This window comes from Melospiza melodia, unplaced genomic scaffold (assembly GCF_035770615.1).
Source record: "Melospiza melodia melodia isolate bMelMel2 unplaced genomic scaffold, bMelMel2.pri scaffold_404, whole genome shotgun sequence".
NCBI lineage: Eukaryota > Metazoa > Chordata > Aves > Passeriformes > Passerellidae > Melospiza > Melospiza melodia.
Window position 1 is genome coordinate 1,701 of NW_026948725.1, and position 21,295 is coordinate 22,995.

At 60.6% G+C, this 21,295-nt stretch overlaps 1 protein-coding gene and 1 long non-coding RNA gene across 2 annotated transcripts in view; both read right to left on the reverse strand.

Annotated features, from left to right (window-relative positions):
- Nucleotides 1-502: 502 nt before the first annotated feature.
- SYNGAP1 (synaptic Ras GTPase activating protein 1) overlaps nucleotides 503-21,295 on the reverse strand; it is a 32,680-nt gene continuing 11,887 nt past the window's right edge. Inside the window, exons 7-14 of the mRNA XM_063183222.1 lie at nucleotides 18,969-19,113; nucleotides 18,649-18,885; nucleotides 15,173-15,374; nucleotides 13,696-13,871; nucleotides 12,430-12,471; nucleotides 8,155-9,049; nucleotides 4,969-5,142; nucleotides 503-718 (exon numbers count right to left, since the gene is read on the reverse strand). Of these exons, the coding sequence (XP_063039292.1) occupies nucleotides 503-718; nucleotides 4,969-5,142; nucleotides 8,155-9,049; nucleotides 12,430-12,471; nucleotides 13,696-13,871; nucleotides 15,173-15,374; nucleotides 18,649-18,885; nucleotides 18,969-19,113 (2,087 nt within the window). The remainder of the gene's footprint in view (nucleotides 719-4,968; nucleotides 5,143-8,154; nucleotides 9,050-12,429; nucleotides 12,472-13,695; nucleotides 13,872-15,172; nucleotides 15,375-18,648; nucleotides 18,886-18,968; nucleotides 19,114-21,295) is intronic.
- On the reverse strand, nucleotides 726-4,960 carry LOC134434553 (uncharacterized). Its single transcript, XR_010031877.1, has 3 exons — nucleotides 4,060-4,960; nucleotides 2,235-2,293; nucleotides 726-1,925 (listed from the first exon to the last, which is right to left on the reverse strand). It is a non-coding gene; the product is annotated as an uncharacterized LOC134434553 (long non-coding RNA).

Here is a 21,295-nt window from a genome sequence, read left to right on the forward strand (position 1 = left end):
TCCCTGTGTCCCTGTGTGCCCCTGTACCCCCATGTCCCCAATGTCCCCGTGTCCCCAGGGTGTCCCCGCTGTCCCCGTGTGTCCCTCACCTGCCGATGATGCTCTTGATCTGCAAGTCCCCATTTGTCCCCATGTCCCTGTGTGTCCCGGTGTGTCCCTGTCTGTCCCCATTGTCCCCCATCTGTCCCCGTGTCCCCAGGGTGTCCCCAGACTGTCCCCGTGTGTCCCTCACCTGCTGATGATGCTCTTGATCTGCGAGTGCCCGTGTGTCCTCATGTCCCTTTGTGTACCCGTGTCCCCATGTCCGCTGTCTCTCCCCATGTCCCCTCGATGTCCCCGTGTCCCCAGGGTGTCCCCGCTGTCCCCGTGTGTCCCTCACCTGCCGATGATGCTCTCGATCTGCGAGTCCCTGTGTACCTGTGTCCCTTTGTGTCCCTGTCTGTCCCCGTGTCCCTGTGTGTCCCCGTGTCCCCAGGGTGTCCCCGCTGTCCCCGTGTGTCCCTCACCTGCCGATGATGCTCTTGATCTGCGAGTCCTTCTCCTGCTGCTGCTGCCGGAGCCGTTTCTCGCTGAGCTCCAGGCGCTGCTGGTACTGCAGGAGGATGCGGCTGGTCTGCTCCTCCTGCGTCACCAGGCGCCGCTCGTACTCCTCCAGCTTGCGGTTGGACATGTGCAGCCGCTCCTTCAGCGAGTGGATCTCCTCCTCGTACTCCTTCACCTGCCAAAGGGACACTGCAGGGCCCTGGCCGCACCTGGGCACACCTGGGCACACCTGGGCACACCTGGAACCCTCTGCACCCCGCTATGGGCACACCTGTCACACCTGGGCACAGCTGGGTACAGCTACAACGCTGCTATGGGCACACCTGTCACACCTGGGCACAGCTATGGGCACACCTGTCACACCCCCCTGTGCCTGTGCAGCCGCTCCTTCAGCGAGTGGATCTCCTCCTCGTACTCCTTCACCTGCCAAAGGGACACTGCAGGGCCCTGGCCACGCCTGGGCACACCTGGGTAACTCTGGGTACAGCTATGGGCACACCTGTCACACCTGTCACACCTGGGCACAGCTATGGGCACACCTGTCACACCCCCCTGTGCCTGTGCAGCCGCTCCTTCAGCGAGTGGATCTCCTCCTCGTACTCCTTCACCTGCCAAAGGGACACTGCAGAGCCCTGGACACACCTGGGCACACCTGGGCACACCTGGGTACATCTACAACCCTGCTACAGGCATACCTGTCACACCTGGCCACACCTGGGCACAGCTACGGGCACACCTGTCACACATGGGAACCTCTACACCCCGCTATGGGCGCACCTGTCGCACCTGGGCACAGCTATGGGCACACCTGTCACACCTGGGCACAGCTATGGGCACACCTGTTACACCTGGGCACAGCTACAACCCTGCTATGGGCACACCTGGCACACCTGTCACACCTGGGCACTGCTATGGGCACACCTGTCACACCTGCCACCCCCCTGTCCCTGTGCAGCCGCTCCTTCAGCGAGTGGATCTCCTCCTCGTACTCCTTCACCTGCCAAAGGGACACTGCAGGGCCCTAGCCACACCTGGGCACACCTGGGCACACCTGGGTACATCTACAACCCTGCTACAGGCATACCTGTCACACCTGGCCACACTTGGGCACAGCTACGGACACACCTGTCACACATGGGAACCTCTACACCCCGCTATGGGCGCACCTGTCGCACCTGGGCACAGCTATGGGCACACCTGTCACACCTGTCACACCTGGGCACAGCTGGGTACAGCTACAACCCTGCTATGGGCACACCTGTCACACCTGGGCACAGCTACGGGCACACCTGTCACACCTGGGCACAGCTGGGTACAGCTACAACCCTGCTATGGGCACACCTGTCACACCTGGGCACAGCTATGGGCACACCTGTCACACCCTCCTGTCCCTGTGCAGCCGCTCCTTCAGCGAGTGGATCTCCTCCTCGTACTCCTTCACCTGCCAAAGGGACACTGCAGGGCCCTGGCCACACCTGGGCACACCTGGGCACACCTGGAACCCTCTACACCCCGCTATGGGCACCCCTGGGCACACATGAGCACAGCTATGGGCACACCTGGGCACAGCTGGGTACAGCTACAACCCCGCTATGGGCACACCTGTCACACTTGGGCACAGCTATGGGCACACCTGTCACACCTGTCACACCTGGGCACAGCTATGGGCACACCTGTCACACCTGTCACACCCCCTGTGCCTGTGCAGCCGCTCCTTCAGCAAGTGGATCTCCTCCTCGTACTCCTTCACCTGCCAAAGGGACACTGCAGGGCCCTGGCACACCTGGGCACACCTGGAACCCTCTACACCCTGCTATGGGCACACCTGTCACACCTGAGCACAGCTGGGTACAGCTACAACCCCGCTATGGGCACACCTGTCACACCTGTCACACCCCCCTGTGCCTGTGCAGCCGCTCCTTCAGAGAGTGGATCTCCTCCTCATACTCCTTCACCTGTCAGAGGTGACACCTGGGGACACCTGACACACCTGGATACTCCTTCACCTGCCAAAGGGACACTGCAGGGCCCTGGCACACCTGGGCACACCTGGGTACCACCTACACCCAGCTACAGGCACATCTGAGCACACCTGGGCACACCTACGGTACCTGGGGACACCTGGGGACACCTGATGCACCTGGGGACGCCTGACACACCTGGATCTCCTCCTCATACTCCCCACCTGCCACCGGGCACACCTGGGGGCACCTGGGCACACCTGGGCGCACCTGAGATCTACCAGCATCATCACCTGAGGTGCATGGGGTCATCTCCTGGAGCCTGCACACCTGGGCACACCTGGATCCCAGCACATCTGGATCCCTGCACACCTGGGCACACCTGGATCCCTGCACACCTGAACATCTCCAGACCTGGATCCCAGCGCACCTGAATCCCTGCGCACCTGGGCACACCTGTGTCCCTGCACATCTGGATCCCTGCACACCTGGGCACACCTGGATCCCAGCACACCTGGATCCCTGCGCACCTGGGCACACCTGTGTCCCTGCACACCTGAATGCCTGCACACCTGGGCACACCTGGATCCCAGCACACCTGAATGCCTGCACACCTGGGCACACCTGTGTCCCTGCACACCTAGATCCCGGCACACCTGGGCACACCTGGATCCCAGCACACCTGGATCCCTGTGCACCTGGGCACACCTGAATCCCTGCGCACCTGGGCACACCTGTGTCCCTGCACACCTGAATCCCTGCGCACCTGGGCACACCTGTGTCCCTGCGCACCTGAATCCCTGCGCACCTGGGCACACCTGTGTCCCTGCGCACCTGAATCCCTGCACACCTGGGCACACCCGGATCCCAGCACACCTAGATCCTGGCACACCTGGATCCAGGGACACCAGGGTCCATAGGATCATCTCCTGGCACCTGCACACACCTGGATCCCTGCACACCTGAGCTCCACCAGGACCATCCCATGGATCCCTGAACACCTGGGCACACCTGGATACTGGAATATCTGCACACCTGGATCCCTGCACACCTGAGCACACCTGAGCTCCACCAGCATCGTCCACCAGATCCTCGCACACCTGAGCACATCTCAGCACACCTGTACCACACACACCTGAGCACACCTGGATCACTACACCTGGGCACATCTGTGCACATCTGCACCATTCACACCTGAGCACACCTGGATCCCTGCACACCTGGGCTCAGTCCGAGCACACCTGTGTCATTCACACCTGAGCACACCTGGATCCCTGCACACCTGGGCTCATCCGAGCACACCTGTGTCATTCACACCTGAGCACACCTGGATCCCTGCACACCTGGGCTCATCCGAGCACACCTGTGTCATTCACACCTGAGCACACCTGGATCCCTGCACACCTGGGCTCATCCGAGCACACCTGTATCATTCACACCTGTATCAGTCACACCTGCGTCACTCAGTCACACCTGTACCAGTCACACACCTGAGCACACCTGTATCATTCAGTCACACCTGGGCACACCTGTGCACTCACACCTGAGTCCCTACCCGGTCCAGCCGGCTCTCGTCCATGGACTTGGAGCACTCCTTGAGCTTGTACCGCTCACACCTGGATCCCTCACACACCTGTACCAGTCACACACCTGGGCACACCTGTATCATTCAGTCATACCTGTCCCAGTCACACCTGTGACAGTCACACCTGCCCTACCCGGTCCAGCCGGATCTCATCCATGGACTTTGAGTACTCCTTGAGCTTGTACTCCTCACACCTGGATCCCTCACACACCTGTACCACTCACACACCTGATCACACCTGTATCATTCAGTCACACCTGTGGCAGTCACACCTGTGGCAGTCACACCTGCCCTACCCGGTCCAGCCGGCTCTCGTCCATGGACTTGGAGCACTCCTTGAGCTTGTACCCCTCACACCTGGATCCCTCACACACCTGTACCAGTCACACACCTGTACCAGTCACACACCTGTACCAGTCACACACCTGAGCACACCTGTATCATTCAGTCACACCTGGGCACACCTGTATCACTCACACACCTGGGCACACCTGTGCACTCACACCTGAGTCCCTGCCTGGTCCAGCCGGCTCTCGTCCATGGACTTGGAGCACTCCTTGAGCTTGTAGCCCTCACACCTGGATCCCTCACACACCTGTACCAGTCACACACGTGTACCAATCACACACCTGGGCACACCTGGGTCACTCACACCTGTCCCAGTCACACCTGGGTCACTCACACCTGTCCCAGTCACACCTGTGGCAGTCACACCTGCCCTACCCGGTCCAGCCGGCTCTCGTCCATGGACTTGGAGCACTCCTTGAGCTTGTACCGCTCACACCTGGATCCCTCACACACCTGAGCACACCTGTATCATTCAGTCACACCTGGGCACACCTGTGGCAGTCACACCTGTGGCAGTCACACCTGCCCTACCCGGTCCAGCCGGCTCTCGTCCATGGACTTGGAGTACTCCTTGAGCTTGTACTCCTCGCGCTCGATGTGCGCGCTCTCGATGTCGGCCGACAGGTGCGGCATGTTGGACACCCAGGCCACCGTGCGCTCCGACGCCGGCAGCACCGGGTTCAGCGTCGACGGCGTCTGCGACGCCTGCGGGGACACCAGGGACAGCGGGGACATGGGGACACGGGGACAGGGAGGGACACGGGGACAGTGAGGGACATGGGGACATCGGGGACACCGGGGACAGCGGGGACATGGGGACAGTGAGGGACATGGGGACAGTGAGGGACATGGGGGACAATGAGGGACATGGGAACATCGGGGACACCGGGGCACAGCGGGGACATGGGGTACAGGGAGGGACATGGGGGACAGGGAGGGACATGGGGACACCGGGGGCACAGCAGGGACATGGGGACAGTGAGGGACATGGGGACATTGGGGGGACAGCCCAGGGACATGGGGACATCGGGGACACCGGGGACAGTGAGGGACATGGGGACAGCCCAGGGACATGGGGATAGTGAGGGGACATGGGGACAACCCAGGGACATGGGGACAATTTGGGAATATGGGGACAGGGAGGGGACATGGGGACATGGGGACAGCAAGGGACATGGGGATAGTGAGGGGACACGGGGACAGGGAGGGTTATGGGGATAGTGAGGGGACACAGGGACATCAGGGGAACGTGGGGATGTGGGGACAGTGAGAGGACATGGGGACAGCCCAGGGACATGGGGATAGTGAGGGGACATGGGGACAGCAAGGGGACATGGGGGGGAATATGGAGATATGGGGACAGTGAAGGGACGTGGGGACATCAGGGACAGCCCAGGGACGTGGGGACAGCGAGGGACATGGGGACAAGGAAGGACATGGGGACAGCCCAAGGACATGGGGAAAGCGAGGGGACATGGGGACAATTTGGGAATATGGGGACAGGGAGGGGACATGGGGACAGGGACGGGACACAGGGACATCAGGGGAATACGGGGACAGGGAGGGGACATGGAGACACAGGGGCACAGTGACACAGTGAGGGGACACCCAGGGGACACAAGGGACACACGGGGGACACAAAGGGGACCGGGAGGGCACACCCAGGGGACACGGGGGGACACCAAGGAGACACAGGGACATGGGGACAGTGAGGAGACATGGGGACATGGAGGGACACAGGGACAATGAGGGGAATACGGGGACAGGGAGGGGACACAGGGACAGGGAGGGGACACAGGGACAGGGAAGGGACACACGGGGCACATGGGGACAATGGGGCAACACGGGGACAGACAGGGGACAGCGTGGGGACACAAGCACAGCATGGGGACACATGGACATGGGGAGAGTTAGGGGACACAGAGACGGGGAGGGGATATCGGGGACAGGGAGGGGACACATGACACAGGCACAGTGAGGGGACATGGGGACAGTGAGGACACCCAGAGGACACAGGGACACATGGACATGGGGACAGTGAGGGGACATGGGGACAGTGAGGACACCCAGGGGACATGGGGACATGGAGAGACAGGGAAGGGACATGGGGACAGAGAGGGGACATGGAGACAGTGAGGGGACACAGGGACAGTAGGGGGACATTGGGGACACCGGGCAGACACACAGACATGGGAACGGGGGACACGGGGATGTGGGGACACAGGAGGACAGGGGGGACACAGGGGGACACAAAGATGAGTTCGGTTCCCCCTTCACCACCCTGTCCCCAGCGTGTCCCGTGTCCCACATGCCAATGTCCCCATGTCCCCCCAGTGCCCCCAATGTCCCCATAACCCCCATGTCCCCCAATGCCCCCAATGTCCCCATATCTCCCCACACCCCCAACATCCCCGATGTCCCAATGTTGCTGTGTCCCAATGTCCCTATATCCCATACATCCCTCGGTGTCCCCAATGTCCCCTACAATTCCCAGTGTCCCCCAGTGTCCCCCCAGTGTCCCCACAACCTCCCCCAACATCCTGCACATCCCCAAGCCCCAATGTCCCCAATGTCCCCAATGCCCCCACACCCTCCAATGTCCCCAATGTCCTCACATGCCCCCACGTCCCCTGTGTCCCCATGTCCTCACACCTCGCGACACCCTGCACATCTCCCCAAATCCTGCACATGTCCCCACACCCCCCAATGTCCCGCTGTCCCCAATGTCCCCCACAGCCCCCAATGTCCCGCTGTCCCCAATGTCCCCCCGTCTCCCATGTCCCCATACCCCACATATCCCCAGCTCCCCGTACCTCCCCACGTCCCCCCACATCCCCGCTGTCCCCACTGTTCCCCCTGTCCCCCCGTCCCCGTCACTGTCCCAGCCGCTGTCCCCTCTGTCCCCGCTGTCCCTTCTCTCCTCTGTCCCCGCTGTCGCCACCGCTATCCCTTCTGTCCCTTCTGTCCCCGCCGCTGTCCCCGCGCTGTCCTCGGTGCTGTCCCCTTTGTCCCCGCCGACCTCTCTCTCCCCGCTGTCCCCCCTGTCCCCCCTGTCCCCTCCCTCCTACTATCCCCTCTGTCCATTCTGTCCCCGCTGTCCCGTAGTCCCCTCTGTCCCCTCTGTCCCCGCGCTGTCCCCGCGCTGTCCCCGCACTGTCCCCTCTATCCCCGCAGTCCCCTCTCTCCCCGCTGTCCTCTCTGTCGCCGCGCTGTCCCCACCTCTGTCTCCTCTATCCCCTCTGCCGTCCCCTTTGCTGTCCCCGCGCTGTCCCGCCGCTGTCCCCTCTGTCCCCTCTGTCCCCTCTGTCCCCGCTATCCCAGCTGCTGTCCCCTCTCTCCCTGCAATCCCCTCTCTCCCCGCTGTCCCCTCTGTCCTGGCACTGTCCCCGCGCTGTCCCCTCTGTCCCCCCTTTGCTGTCCCCCCCGCTGTCCCCCCTTTGCTGTCCCCCCTCTGCTGTCCCCTCTTTGCTGTCCCCCCTTTGCTGTCCCCCCCGCTGTCCCCCCTTTGCTGTCCCCCCCGCTGTCCCCTCTCCGCTGTCCCCCCTCTGTCCCCTCTGTCCCCCCTCTGCTGTCGCCCCCGCTGTCCCCTCTCCGCTGTCCCCCCTCTGTCCCCTCTGTCCCCCCTCTGCTGTCGCCCCCGCTGTCCCCTCTCCGCTGTCCCCCCTCTGTCCCCTCTCTGCTGTCCCCCCCGCTGTCCCCTCTTTGCTGTCCCCTCACCTGTTTGGTGACGGGCGGTTTCATGCCGGCCACCGAGGCCTCCTTGGCCAGCGAGGGCTGGCGGGAGCGGGCCGGGCCGTAGGCGGGCTCGGGCGATGCCAGCAGGTTCCCGCTGGCCGGGCGCGGCTTCTGGGGCACCCCCAGCGCCTGGGGCCCCCCGCCCCCCTTGCCCGCCCGCGACCCCCGCGGGGTGGGCGGCGGGGGCGCCCCGATGGTGATCTGGGGCGGCGCCAGCGTGTCCTGGAGCGACAGCTGCCTGCGCCCGAAGTCGCCCCCGGGCCGCCCGAACTCGTCGCTGTAGCTGTGGCTGTGCGTGATGTGTTTTTGGGGAGGGGTCGCCAGCTCCTCGCTCTTGCTGTAGCCGTGCAGCGGCGGCGGGGCCACTCCCCCCACGTAGTGTCCCCCGTCCGGCGGGCCGCCCCCCTCGCCCCTCCCGCCGCCGCCGCCGCCTCCTCCGGGCCCGTCGGGGCCGCGCAGGGGCCCGTCGGCGGCCAGGTGGAAGAGCGGGTTCTGGAAGGAGAGCGGCACCCGCAGCTGCGGCCCGCCGGGCTCGGGCACGCCCAGGCGCGGCGGGGCCAGGCTGGAGGCGCTGCCCTGCGAGAGCCGCCCGGGCCGCAGCCCCCCCTGGCCCGCGCCCCCCGGCGCCGCGCCCCCGGCCAGCAGCTCGGCCGGCAGGCTGGGGATGCTGTCCACGCGTCCGTCCTGCAGGTCCAGCATGGAGACGCTCTTGCCCACGCCCAGCGCGCCGCCGCGGCCGCCCTCGGGCTCGGTGAGGTCCGAGCTGCTGGTGCAGTAGGCGGGCGAGGAGCGGGCGAGCGGCGGGCGGCTCAGCACCAGCACCTCCGGCGGACCCTTCTCCTGCGGCGGCGACGGCAGGCGCGGCACGTCCATGGAGCTGCGGGACGGACGGACGGACGGACGGACGGACAGGGGATGGACGGGGGGGGGATATGGGGCGGGATGTGGGGAGGGATGGGGGTATGGGGATATGGGGGGAGATAGGGGGTATGGGGATGTGGGGTGGGATAAAGGTACGGGGTGTGGGGTATGGGGTGGGATATGGGGCGGGATGGGGGGTACGGGGATGTGGGGGTGCAGGGAGGGGGGTGGGATGGGGGTACGGGGATGGGGGATATGGGTTATGGGGATATTGGAGGGGTGTGGGGTGGGATGTAGGGTATGGGGTATGGGGTATGGGATGGGATATGGGGCGGGATGTGGGGCAGGATGGGGGGTTTGTGTTATGGGGATATTGGAGGGGTGTGGGGTGAGATGGAGGTGAGATGTGGGGCAGGATGGGGGTATGGGATGTGGGGATATTGGGGGGATGTGGGTTGGGATGGGGGGTGTGGGGATATGGGGATATTGGGGGGATATGGGGCAGGATGGGAGGTATGGGATATGGGGATATTGCGGGAGATATGGGGTGGGATGTAGGGTATGGGGTATGGGGATATTGGGGGGCACATGCGGTGGGATGGGGGGTGAGATGTGGGGTGGGATGGGGGTACGGGATATGGGGATATTGGAGGGGATAAGTGGTGGGATAGGGGTTATGGGGATGTGGGGCAGGATGGGGGTCCAGGGATGTGGGGATATTGGGGAGATGTGGGGTGGGATGGGGGATATGGGTGGTGTGGGTGAGGTGTGGGGTATGGAGATGGGGGGTACAGGGATGTGGGATGGGGTTTGGGGCAGGATGGGGATGTGGGGTGGAGGATATGGGGATGGGGGGCACGGGGGTGTGGGGTGGGATGGGGGGTGGGATGTGGGGCAGGATGGGGGATATGGGATATAGGGATATTGGGGGGGATGTGGGGTAGGATGGGGTATGGGGATATGGGGTGGGCAATGTGGGATGGGGAGGGGGGAAGTGGGATGGGGGATATGGGATATAGGATGGGGAATATGGGATGGGGAGGTGGGATTGGGATACAGGAGGGCGATACAGGGTAGGATACGGGATGGGGATATGGGGTATGGGATGTGGGATGTGGGATATGGGATGGGGTGATAGCGAGGGATGGAGGGGACATGGGATTTGGGACAGGGGATGAGGGGATATGGGAGGATATGGGATGGGATACGGGATGGGGATATGGGGTGGGGGATACGAGATGGGATATGGTATGGGGGATATGGGGTGGGAGATATGGGATGGGACAGGGGATGGGATATGGGATGGGGCGATAGCGAGGGATGGAGGGGACATGGGATTGGGGACAGGGGACAGGGGATGAGGGGACACGGGATACGGGGTGGGGAGCACACACACACAGCGGGTGAGGGCGGTTGGACACGGCCCCAGATCCATCTCTGGGATCGCTGTCCCGCTCCTGTCCCTGTCCCTGTCCCATCCCTGGCCTGAATGTTCCCGTCTCCACCCCAAACGTTCCTATCCCAAACGTTCCCATCCCGAACGTTCCCATCCTCATCCCAAATGTTCTCATCCCGAACATTCCCTCCCCACCATCCCAAATGTTCCAATCCCAAACGTTCCCATCCCCACCCCAAATGTCCCCATCCCGAACATTCCCGTCCCATCTCAAACACTCCCATCCCAAACGTTCCCATCCAAACGTTCCCATCCCGAACGTTCCCATCCTCATCCCAAATGTTCCCATCCCAAACATCTTGGATGTTCCTGTCCCCATCCCAAATGTTCCCATTCTGAATGCTCCCGCCTGCATCTCGAATGTTCCCATTCCAAACTTCCCCATCCCAAACATTCCCATCCCATTTCCAAACCTCCCCATTCCAAACATTCCCATCTCCATCCCAAACATTCCCATCCCAAACATTCCCATCCCAAACATTCCCATCCCCATCCCGAATGTCCCCATCCCAAACATTCCCATCCCATCCCAAACATTCCCATCCCATCCCAAACATTCCCATCCCATTCCAAACCTCCCCATCCCCATCCCGAATGTCCCCATCCCAAACATTCCCATCCCATCCCAAACATTCCCATCCCATCCCAAACATTCCCATCCCATTCCAAACATTCCCATCCCATTTCCAAACATTCCCATCCCCATCCCGAATGTCCCCATCCCAAACATTCCCATCCCATCCCAAACATTCCCATCCCATCCCAAACATTCCCATCCCATTCCAAACATTCCCATCCCCATCCCGAATGTCCCCATCCCATCCCAAACATTCCCATCCCATTCCAAACTTCCCCATCCCAAACATTCCCATCCCATTTCCAAACATTCCCATCCCCATCCCGAATGTCCCCATCCCAAACATTCCCATCCCATTCCAAACATTCCCATCCCAAACATTCCCATCCCATCCCAAACATTCCCATCCCCATCCTGAATGTCCCCATCCCAAACATTCCCACTCCCACCCCAAATGTCCCGGTCCCCAATGTTCCCATCCCAAGTGTTCCCGTCCCCGTCCTGAACGTTCCCATCCCGAACGTTCCCATCCCCACGTTGAACATTCCCGTCACAAGTGTTCCTGTCCCCATCCCTGTCCCCGATCCCAGTTTCATCCCAATCCCAATCACGGTCTCCATCCTGATCCCAATGCCCAAATCCCAAACCCCAAACCTCAAATCCCAAACCCCAATCTCCAATTCCCAAACCCCAAATCCCCCAAATCCCAAACCCCAAATCCCAAATCCCAAACCCCAAACCCCAATTCCCAAACTCCCCAAACCACAAATCCCCCAAACCACAAATCTCAAATCCCCCAAACTCCAAACCCCAAAAATCCCAAATCCCAAATTCCCAAACCCCAAATTCCCAAACCCCAAAAATCCCAAATCCCAAATTCCCCAAACCTCAAATCCCAAATTCCCAAACCCCAAACCCCAAAATCCCAAATCCCAAATTCCCCAAACCTCAAATCCCAAATTCCCAAACCCCAAAAATCCCAAATCCCAAATTCCCCAAACCTCAAATCCCAAATTCCCAAACCCCAAACCCCAAATTCCCAAACCCCAAACCCCAAAAATCCCAAATCCCAAATTCCCAAATTCCCAAATCCCAAACCCCAAATTCCCAAATCCCAAACCCCAAAATCCCAAATTCCCAAACCCCAAACCCGAAACTCCAAATCTCAATTCCCAAACCCCAAATCCCAAAAATCCCAAATCCCAAATTCCAAACCCCAAAAATCCCAAATCCCAAATTCCCAAGTCCCAAATTCCCAAACCCCAAACCCGAAACTCCAAATCTCAATTCCCAAATCCCCCAAATCCCAAATTCCCAAACCCCAAAAACCCCAAACCCCAAATTCCCAGGCCACGCCCCTCACCTGTTGAGCCCCCGGACCATGTAGGACTGGAGATCCACGGAGCTGTGGGACAGGTGAGGGACAGGTGAGAGCCCGGTGTGACCCAGGTGACACCCCCAGGTGAGACCTGGGGACACCTGGGACAGGTGGGGACATGGGGGGGGACACAGAGGAGGACAGGTGACACCTCCAGGGACAGGTGGGGCACCAGAGCCGGACAGGTGACACTCCTGGGGACACCTGGGATGGGTGGGAAACGCCAGAGCAGGACAGGTGACACCCCCAGGTAAGAGCCCTGGGGACACCTGGGACAGGTGGGGACTCTGGGAGGACACTGGGGCAGGACAGGTGAGAGACCCAGGTGAGACCTCCAGGTGACACCCAGGGACACCAAGGGAACATGGATGGGAGGGGGAACAGGTGAGAGACCCAGGTGAGACCCAGGGACACCTGGGACAGGTGGGGGCACCAGGGGATATGGGGGGGGACAGGTGAGACCCCAGGTGAGACCCAGCAACAACAGGTGACATTGGGGTCACAGGTGGGACGTGAAGGTCCTGCAGGTATTTGAGGTCACCATGGGGACATGGGGAAGAGGGTCACAGGTGGGTGTGGCCACCCCAGGTGAGACCCAGGGCCACCAGGTGAGGCCAGGTGAGACAGGGGGACACCTGAACCACACACGGGGACATGAGTGGGGCTCACAGGTGGGTGGGGCCAGCCCAGGTGAGGCCAGGTGAGATGGAGGGGACACCTCGGTCACACAACCGGACACGATGGGGTGGTCACAGGTGGGTGGGGCCAGCCCAGGTGAGGCCAGGTGAGGCCTCAGCCACAGAAGGGGGTACGACCGGGGGATCACAGGTGAGACCAAGGGCCACCAGGTGAGACCAGGTGAGATGGAGGGGTCACCTTGGCCACACAACCAGACATGAGTTGGGGGAGGGGGGGGGTCACAGGTGGGTGGCACCACCCCAGGTGAGACCAGGTGAGACAGGGGGACACAGAAGGGGGTCACACCTGGGTGGGGCCAGCCCAGGTGAGGCCAGGTGAGAAAGGGGGACACCTCGGCCACACAACAGGACACGCCAGGTGAGTGGGGCCAGCCCAGGTGAGGCCAGGTGAGACAGGAGGACACCTTGACCACACAACCAGACACAACTCGGGGAGTGACAGCCGGGTGGGGCCGCCCCAGGTGAGGCCAGCGGTCACCAGGTGGGACAGGAGGACGCTTTGGCCACGCAAGGGCACACGATGGGGAGGGCGCGGCCGGGCCGGCGCGCTCACCTGTTGAGGTCGCGCACCAGGTAGGGCTGCAGGTCGGCCGAGGGCCCGCGCAGCACCAGCCCCTTGGGCGGCAGCCGCTCGCCCTGGCTGGGCTGGCGCTGCAGGTGAGGGTTCCGCAGCGCCACGCTGATGTCCGTCAGCAGGCGGGGCAGCGGGCCCAGCTTCAGCAGCGCCTCCTGCAAGGGCAGGTGAGGGCACCTGAGCACACCTGGGCACACCTGAGAGCACCTGAGTGTGCCTGGGCACACCTGAGAGCACCTGGGCACACCTGGAACCTCAACTAGAGCAACCTCACTGACTGCAATGGGGCCCAGCTTCAGCAGCGCCTCCTGCAAGGGCAGGTGAGGGCACCTGAGCACACCTGGGCACACCTGAGAGCACCTGAGTGTGCCTGGGCACACCTGAGAGCACCTGGGCACACCTGGAACCTCAACTAGAGCAACCTCACTGACTGCAATGGGGCCCAGCTTCAGCAGCGCCTCCTGTAGACAGGTGAGAGCACCTGAGTGCACCTGGGCACACCTGAGAGCACCTGAGCACACCTGGAACCTCAACTAGAGCAACTCTAATCACTGCAATGGGGCCCAGCTTCAGCAGCGCCTCCTGCAAGGGCAGGTGAGGGCACCTGAGCAAACCTGGGCACACCTGAGAGCACCTGAGTGTGCCTGGGCACACCTGAGAGCACCTGGGCACACCTGGAACCTCAACTAGAGCAACCTCACTGACTGCAATGGGGCCCAGCTTCAGCAGTGCCTCCTGTAGACAGGTGAGAGCACCTGAGTGCACCTGGGCACACCTGAGAGCACCTGAGCACACCTGGAACCTCAACTAGAGCAACTCTAATCACTGCAATGGAGCCCAGCTTCAGCAGCGCCTCCTGCAAGGGCAGGTGAGGGCACCTGAGCACACCTGGGCACACCTGAGAGCACCTGAGTGTGCCTGGGCACACCTGGAACCTCAATTAGAGCAACCCTAATCCCTGCAATGGGACCCAGCTTCAGCAGCGCCTCCTGTCCCTCCCCATGGCCACCCCCCAGGTGAGGCTGTGCCCATACAGGTGAGGCCGTGGCTGCACAGGTGAGGGGCTCACAGGTGCGCTACCTTGCTGAGCTGGCTCATGACCTCCCAGAGCACCTTGTGCACCATGTCCATCCCCATGGCTACCCCCACAAGGTGTGCCCCAGGTGAGGCTGTGCTCACACAGGTGAGGCCATGGCTGCACAGGTGAGGTTCTCACCACACAGGTGAGGCCATGGCGGGTTCCCCAAGTGCGCCCCAGGTGCGTTACCTTGCTGAGCTGGGAGCTGGCTCATGACCTCCCACAGCAGCTCTGGCAGGCTGTCCCTCCCCATGGCCACCCCCAGGTGACACTGTGCCCATACAGGTGAGGTTCTCACTGCACAGGTGAGGCTATGGCTGCACAGGTGAGGCTGTCACGGCACAGGTGAGGCCATGGCGGGTCCCCCAGGTGCGTTACCTTGCTGAGCTGGCTCATGACCTCCCAGAGCAGCGCGTGCAGCGTGGACAGCTCGCGGCCCAGGTCGATGTAGCCCTCGAAGCTGGTGCTGTTGGTGAGCGTGTCCAGGTTGGAGATCTCGTACAGGAACTGCTGCATGCTGGCCCACTCCAGCTCCAGGAACTCGTTCATGAACGCCATGTACTCCTCCTTGCTCCCGAACCTGCGCAGGTGAGCTCAGGTGAGCCCGGGGCCACCGGGTGGGTCTGGACACTTCCTGACAGGTGAGGGTGGGGCTGGCACATGGGTGTGGATGCCCAACAGCTGAGGGTGGGGCCGGCAGGTGGGCAGGAACACCTCCTGACAGGTGAGGACAGGGCCACCAGGAGGGCCCCAGCAGGTGAGGGTGGGGACGGCAGCTGGGCAGGGACACCCCCAACAGGTGAGGGTGGGGCTGGCAGGTGAGCGGGGACACCCAAGTGCTGCATGCTGGCCCACTCCAGCTCCAGGAACTCGTTCATCAACGCCATGAACTCCTCCTTGCTCCCGAACCTGCGCAGGTGAGCTCAGGTGAGCCCGGGGCCACCAGGTGGGCGGGGACATCCCCAACAGGTGAGAGTGGGGCTGGCAGGTGGACCCAACAGGTGAGGGTGGGGCTGACAGGTGGACAGGGACATCTGCTGCCATCAGGTGGGCAGAAATATCCCCCAGCAGGTGAGAGTGGGGCCACCAGGTGGGTGGGGACACCCAACAGGTGAGAGCAGGGCCACCAGGTGAGCGGGCACACCCAAGTGCTGCATGCTGGCCCACTCCAGCTCCAGGAACTCGTTCATGAACGCCATGTACTCCTCCTTGCTCCCAAACCTGCGCAGGTGAGCTCAGGTGAGCCCGGGGCCACCGGGTGGGTCTGGACACTTCCTGACAGGTGAGGGTGGGACGGGCACATGGGTGTGGACGCCCAAGAGCTGAGGGTGGGGCCGGCAGGTGGGCAGGAACACCTCCTGACAGGTGAGGACAGGGCCACCAGGAGGGCCCCAGCAGGTGAGGGTGGGGACGGCAGCTGGGCAGGGACACCCCCAACAGGTGAGGGCGGGGCCGGCAGGTGAGCGGGGACACCCGAGCGCTGCATGCTGGCCCACTCCAGCTCCAGGAACTCGTTCATGAACGCCATGTACTCCTCCTTGCTCCCGAACCTGCGCAGGTGAGCTCAGGTGAGCCCGGGGCCACCAGGTGGGCGGGGACATCCCCAACAGGTGAGAGTGGGGCTGGCAGGTGGACCCGGGAGGTGAGAGTGGGGCTGGCAGGTGGACCCAACAGGTGAGGGTGGGGCTGACAGGTGGACAGGGACATCTGCTGCCATCAGGTGGGCAGAAATATCCCCCAGCAGGTGAGAGTGGGGCCACCAGGTGGGTGGGGACACCCAACAGGTGAGAGCAGGGCCACCAGGTGAGCAGGGACACCCAAGTGCTGCATGCTGGCCCACTCCAGCTCCAGAACTCATTCATCAACGCCATGAACTCCTCCTTGCTCCCAAACCTGTGCAGGTGAGCACAGGTGAGGGTGGAGCCACCAGGTGGGGCCTGGCAGGTGAAGGGCGGGGCTGGCAGGTGGGCAGGGACACCCAACAGGTGAGGGCAGGGCCACCAGGTGAGCGGGGACACCCAAGTGCTGCATGCTGGCCCACTCCAGCTCCAGAACTCATTCATCAACGCCATGAACTCCTCCTTGCTCCCGAACCTGCGCAGGTGAGCACAGGTGAGCCCGGGGCCACCAGGTGGGGCCTGGCAGGTGAAGGGTGTCCCCAGTGTGAGGGTGGGGTGGGACCTGGCAGGTGAGGGGTGGGGAAGGGTGGGAAGGGGGGTTGTGCATCATCCATCATCATGTGTTGGCATCCATTGTCATTCATCATCATCATCATCATCATGAACCATCCTCATCCTTCATCCATTCTCATCCTTCGTCTGTAATCATTGTTCACCCATCGTCCTTCATCCATCATCATCCATCATCCATCCACCATCACCTGTCATCTGTCATCTGTCGTCATCCATCATCCATCATCATCATCCATCATCATCTCTCATGCATCAGCATCCACCATCCATCATCATCCATTGTCACCATCCATCGTCGCCTGTCATCCATCATCCATCATCATCCATTGTCACCATCCACCGTCCATGCATCATCATCTCTCATCCATCAGAATCCACCATCCACCATCATCTGTCATCCGTCATCCACTGTCCATCATCATCATCAACCACTGTCATCATGGATCATCCATCCTTCATCCATCATCATCTGTCATCCATGGTGATCTGCCATCCATAGTTATCTGTCATCCATTGTCATCATCATCATCAATTGTCATCATCCACCATCCATCATCATCCTCTGTCATCCATCATCGGCCACCATACATCATCATCCGTCATCCGTCATCCGTCATCCGTCATCTGTCATCCGTCACGCACCCTCCATCATCATCATCCGTAACCACTGCTATCACCCATCATAATCCATCATCCATCGTCATCTATCATCCATCGTCATCCATTGTCACCATCCATCATCCATCCATCATCATCTGTCATCCATCATCCGTCATCCATCATCATCCATTGCCATCATCCACCATCCATCATCATCTGTCATCCGTGGTTATCTGTCATCCATTTTCATCATCATAATCTATGGTCACCGTCCATCATGCATCCTTCATCATCTGTCATCCACCATCCATCATCAGCCATCATCCATCATCACCTGTCCATCCATCCATCCATCCATCCTCATCCATCATCATCCATGGTCACCATCCATCATGTATCCATCATCATCTGTCATGCACCATCCATCATCAGCCATCATCCATCATTATCCACCTTCCATCATCATCTGTGATCCATCATGACCCATCATCCATCATCATTATCATCATCATCATCATCAACCACTGTTATCATCCATCCATCCATGCATCCATGCATCCATCCATCATCATCAACCACTGTTATCACCCATCATCCATCCATCCATCCATGCATCCATCCATCCATCCATCCATCCATCCGTCATCCATCCATCCATCCATCCATCCATCCATCCATCCATCCATCATCCATCCATCATCCATCCATCCATCCATCCATCCGTCATCCATCCATCCATCCATCCATCCATCCATCCATCATCCATCCATCATCCATCCATCATCCATCCATCTATCCGTCATCCATCCATCATCCATCCATCCATCCATCATCCATCCATCATCCATCCATCCATCCATTCATCATCCATCCATCCATCCATCATCCATCCATCCATCCATCCATCATCCATCCATCATCCATCCATCCATCCATCCATCATCCATCCATCCATCCATCCATCCATCCATCCATCCATCCATCCATCCATCCATCCATTCCTCCATCCATCATCCATCCCCACCCCTCCCCGGTCCCTCCCGCCGCCGTCTCCGCCCTCACTTGGTGAAGTTGGCCAAGTTCTGGATGACCTTGGCGATGAGGGTCAGCGTCCGCGCCGTCTGCTCGTCGGGGTACTCCTGCATGAGGCCGAAGAGGCTGGGCGACATGACGGCGGGGCACAGGAAGCGCAGGAAGAGCGAGGCGCTGATCAGGCGGTCGGCGATGTCCTCGCGCCCGCGCTCGGCGCAGCGCAGCCGCCACGAGGCGAACACCTCCTTCAGCTCCCGCGGGAACACGCTGCGCGGCGGGACACGGCGGGACGTCACACGGCGGGACGTCACACGGTGTCACGCGGGCCCCAGGGACATCCCTGCACTCACCAGTGGGAGTTGACCACCTTGCAGAGCGCCAGCTCGCAGCACATGCGCAGGTTGGCCTGGTGGTCGGCCAGCGTGGAGGCCGAGCACTTCATGGGGTCCACCTCGCAGTTCTCCTCCGACTCGTAGAGCGCGCGGATGAACTCGCCTGCGGCACGGCGGGGACAGCCAGGGGACACCGGGGGGACACCGGGGGGCGGGGGGAGAAGGGACCCGGATGTGTCATGGAGGGGGGGAGGCACTGCCCAAAGATCTCATGATGGCGGTGATGGAACATGGCCATGAGTGGGGATCATCCAAAGATCTCATGATGGTGGTGATGGAACATGGCCGTGAGTGGGGATCATCCAAAGATCTCATGGTGGTGGGGATGGAACATGGCCATGAGTGAGGAACACCCAAAGATCTCATGGTGGCGGGGATGGAACATGGCCATGAGTGAGGAACACCCAAAGATCTCATGGTGGTGGGGATGGAACATGGCCATGAGTGGGGACCACCCAAAGATCTCATGATGGTGGTGAAGGAACATGGCCGTGAGTGGGGACCATCCAAAGATCTCATGATGGTGGGGATGGAACATGGCCATGAGTGGAGACCACCCAATGACCTAATGGCCATGACAGGGACCACCCAATGATCTCATGGTGGTGGCGATGGAACCTGGACATGAGTGAGGACCATCCAATGACCTAATGGCCATGAGTGAGGAACACCCAAAGATGTCATGATGGTGGTGATGGAACATGACTTGACTGGGGACCACCCAACCATGTCATGGCCATGAGTGGGGACCACCCAAAGATCTCATGATGGCGGGGATGGAACATGGCCATGAGTGGAGACCACCCAAAGATCTCATGATGGCGGTGATGGAACATGACTTGACTGGAGACCACCCAAAGATCTCATGGTGGCGGGGATGGAACATGGCCGTGAGTGAGGAACACCCAAAGATCTCATGATGGTGGTGATGGAACATGGCCATGAGTGGGGAACACCCAAAGATCTCATGATGGTGGTGATGGAACATGGCCATGAGTGGGGAACACCCAAAGATCTCATGATGGTGGTGATGGAATATGGCCGTGAGTGGGGACCATCCAAAGATCTCATGATGGTGGTGATGGAACATGGCCATGAGTGGGCAGCATCCAATGCTTTCATGGCCATGAGTGGGGACCCATCTAATGACCGAATGGCCACGAGTGGGGATCACCCAACCGTATCATAGATGTGAGAAGGGACCACCCAAAGATCTCATGATGGTGGGGATGGAACATGGCTGTGAGTGAGGAACACCCAAAGATCTCATGATGGTGGGGATGGAACGTGGCCATGAGTGAGAACCCATCCAATTATCTAACGGCCATGTGTGGGGACCACCCAATGAACTCATGATGGTGGAGATGGAACATGGCCTTGAGATGGACTACCCAACCATGTCATGGATGAACTCATGATGGTGGAGATGGAACATGGCCTTGAGATGGACCTGCCAACCATGTCATGGATGAACTCATGATGGTGGAGATGGAACATGGCCTTGAGATGGACCACCCAACCATGTCATGGATGTGAGAAGGGAACACTGAAAAACCTTCTGATGGTGGGGATGGAACATGACCTTGAGTGGAGACCCATCCAATGACCTAACGGCCATGAGTGGGGACCACCCAAAGATCTCATGATGGTGGGGATGGAACATGTCTGTGAGTGGGAACCTCCCAATGATTTCATGGCCATGAGTGGGTGCCACCCAACGATGCCATAATGGTGGTGATGGAACCTGGTCATTGGTGGGGACCACCCAACCATGCCATGACCACAAGAAGGGACCCAACCCTATCATGGCCATGCAAAGTGACCACCCAATGATCTCATGATGGTGGTGATAGAACCTGGCCATGAGTGGGGACCACCCAAGATCTCATGATGATGGTGGTGATGGAACCTGGAACCACCCAAGGATCTCATGGCCATGAGAAGGAACGACCCAACAATCTCATGATGATGGTGATGGAACCAGGCTATCAGTGGGGACCTTCCAACCATCTCATGACCACAGGAAGAGGCCACCCAACCATGTCAGGACCATGAGCGGGGACCACACAAAGTCACATGGCCACAAGAAGAGACCACCCAACCATCTCATTGATGAAGGTGATGGAACTTGATTGTGAGTAGGGACCACCCAACCATCCCAGAACCATCTAGTGGGGACATGGCCATGAAAAGAGACCACCCAATGATCTCATGGCCATGAGAAGGGACAACCCAACGATCTCATGATGGTGGTGATGGAACCAGGCTGTGAGCAGGGACCTCCC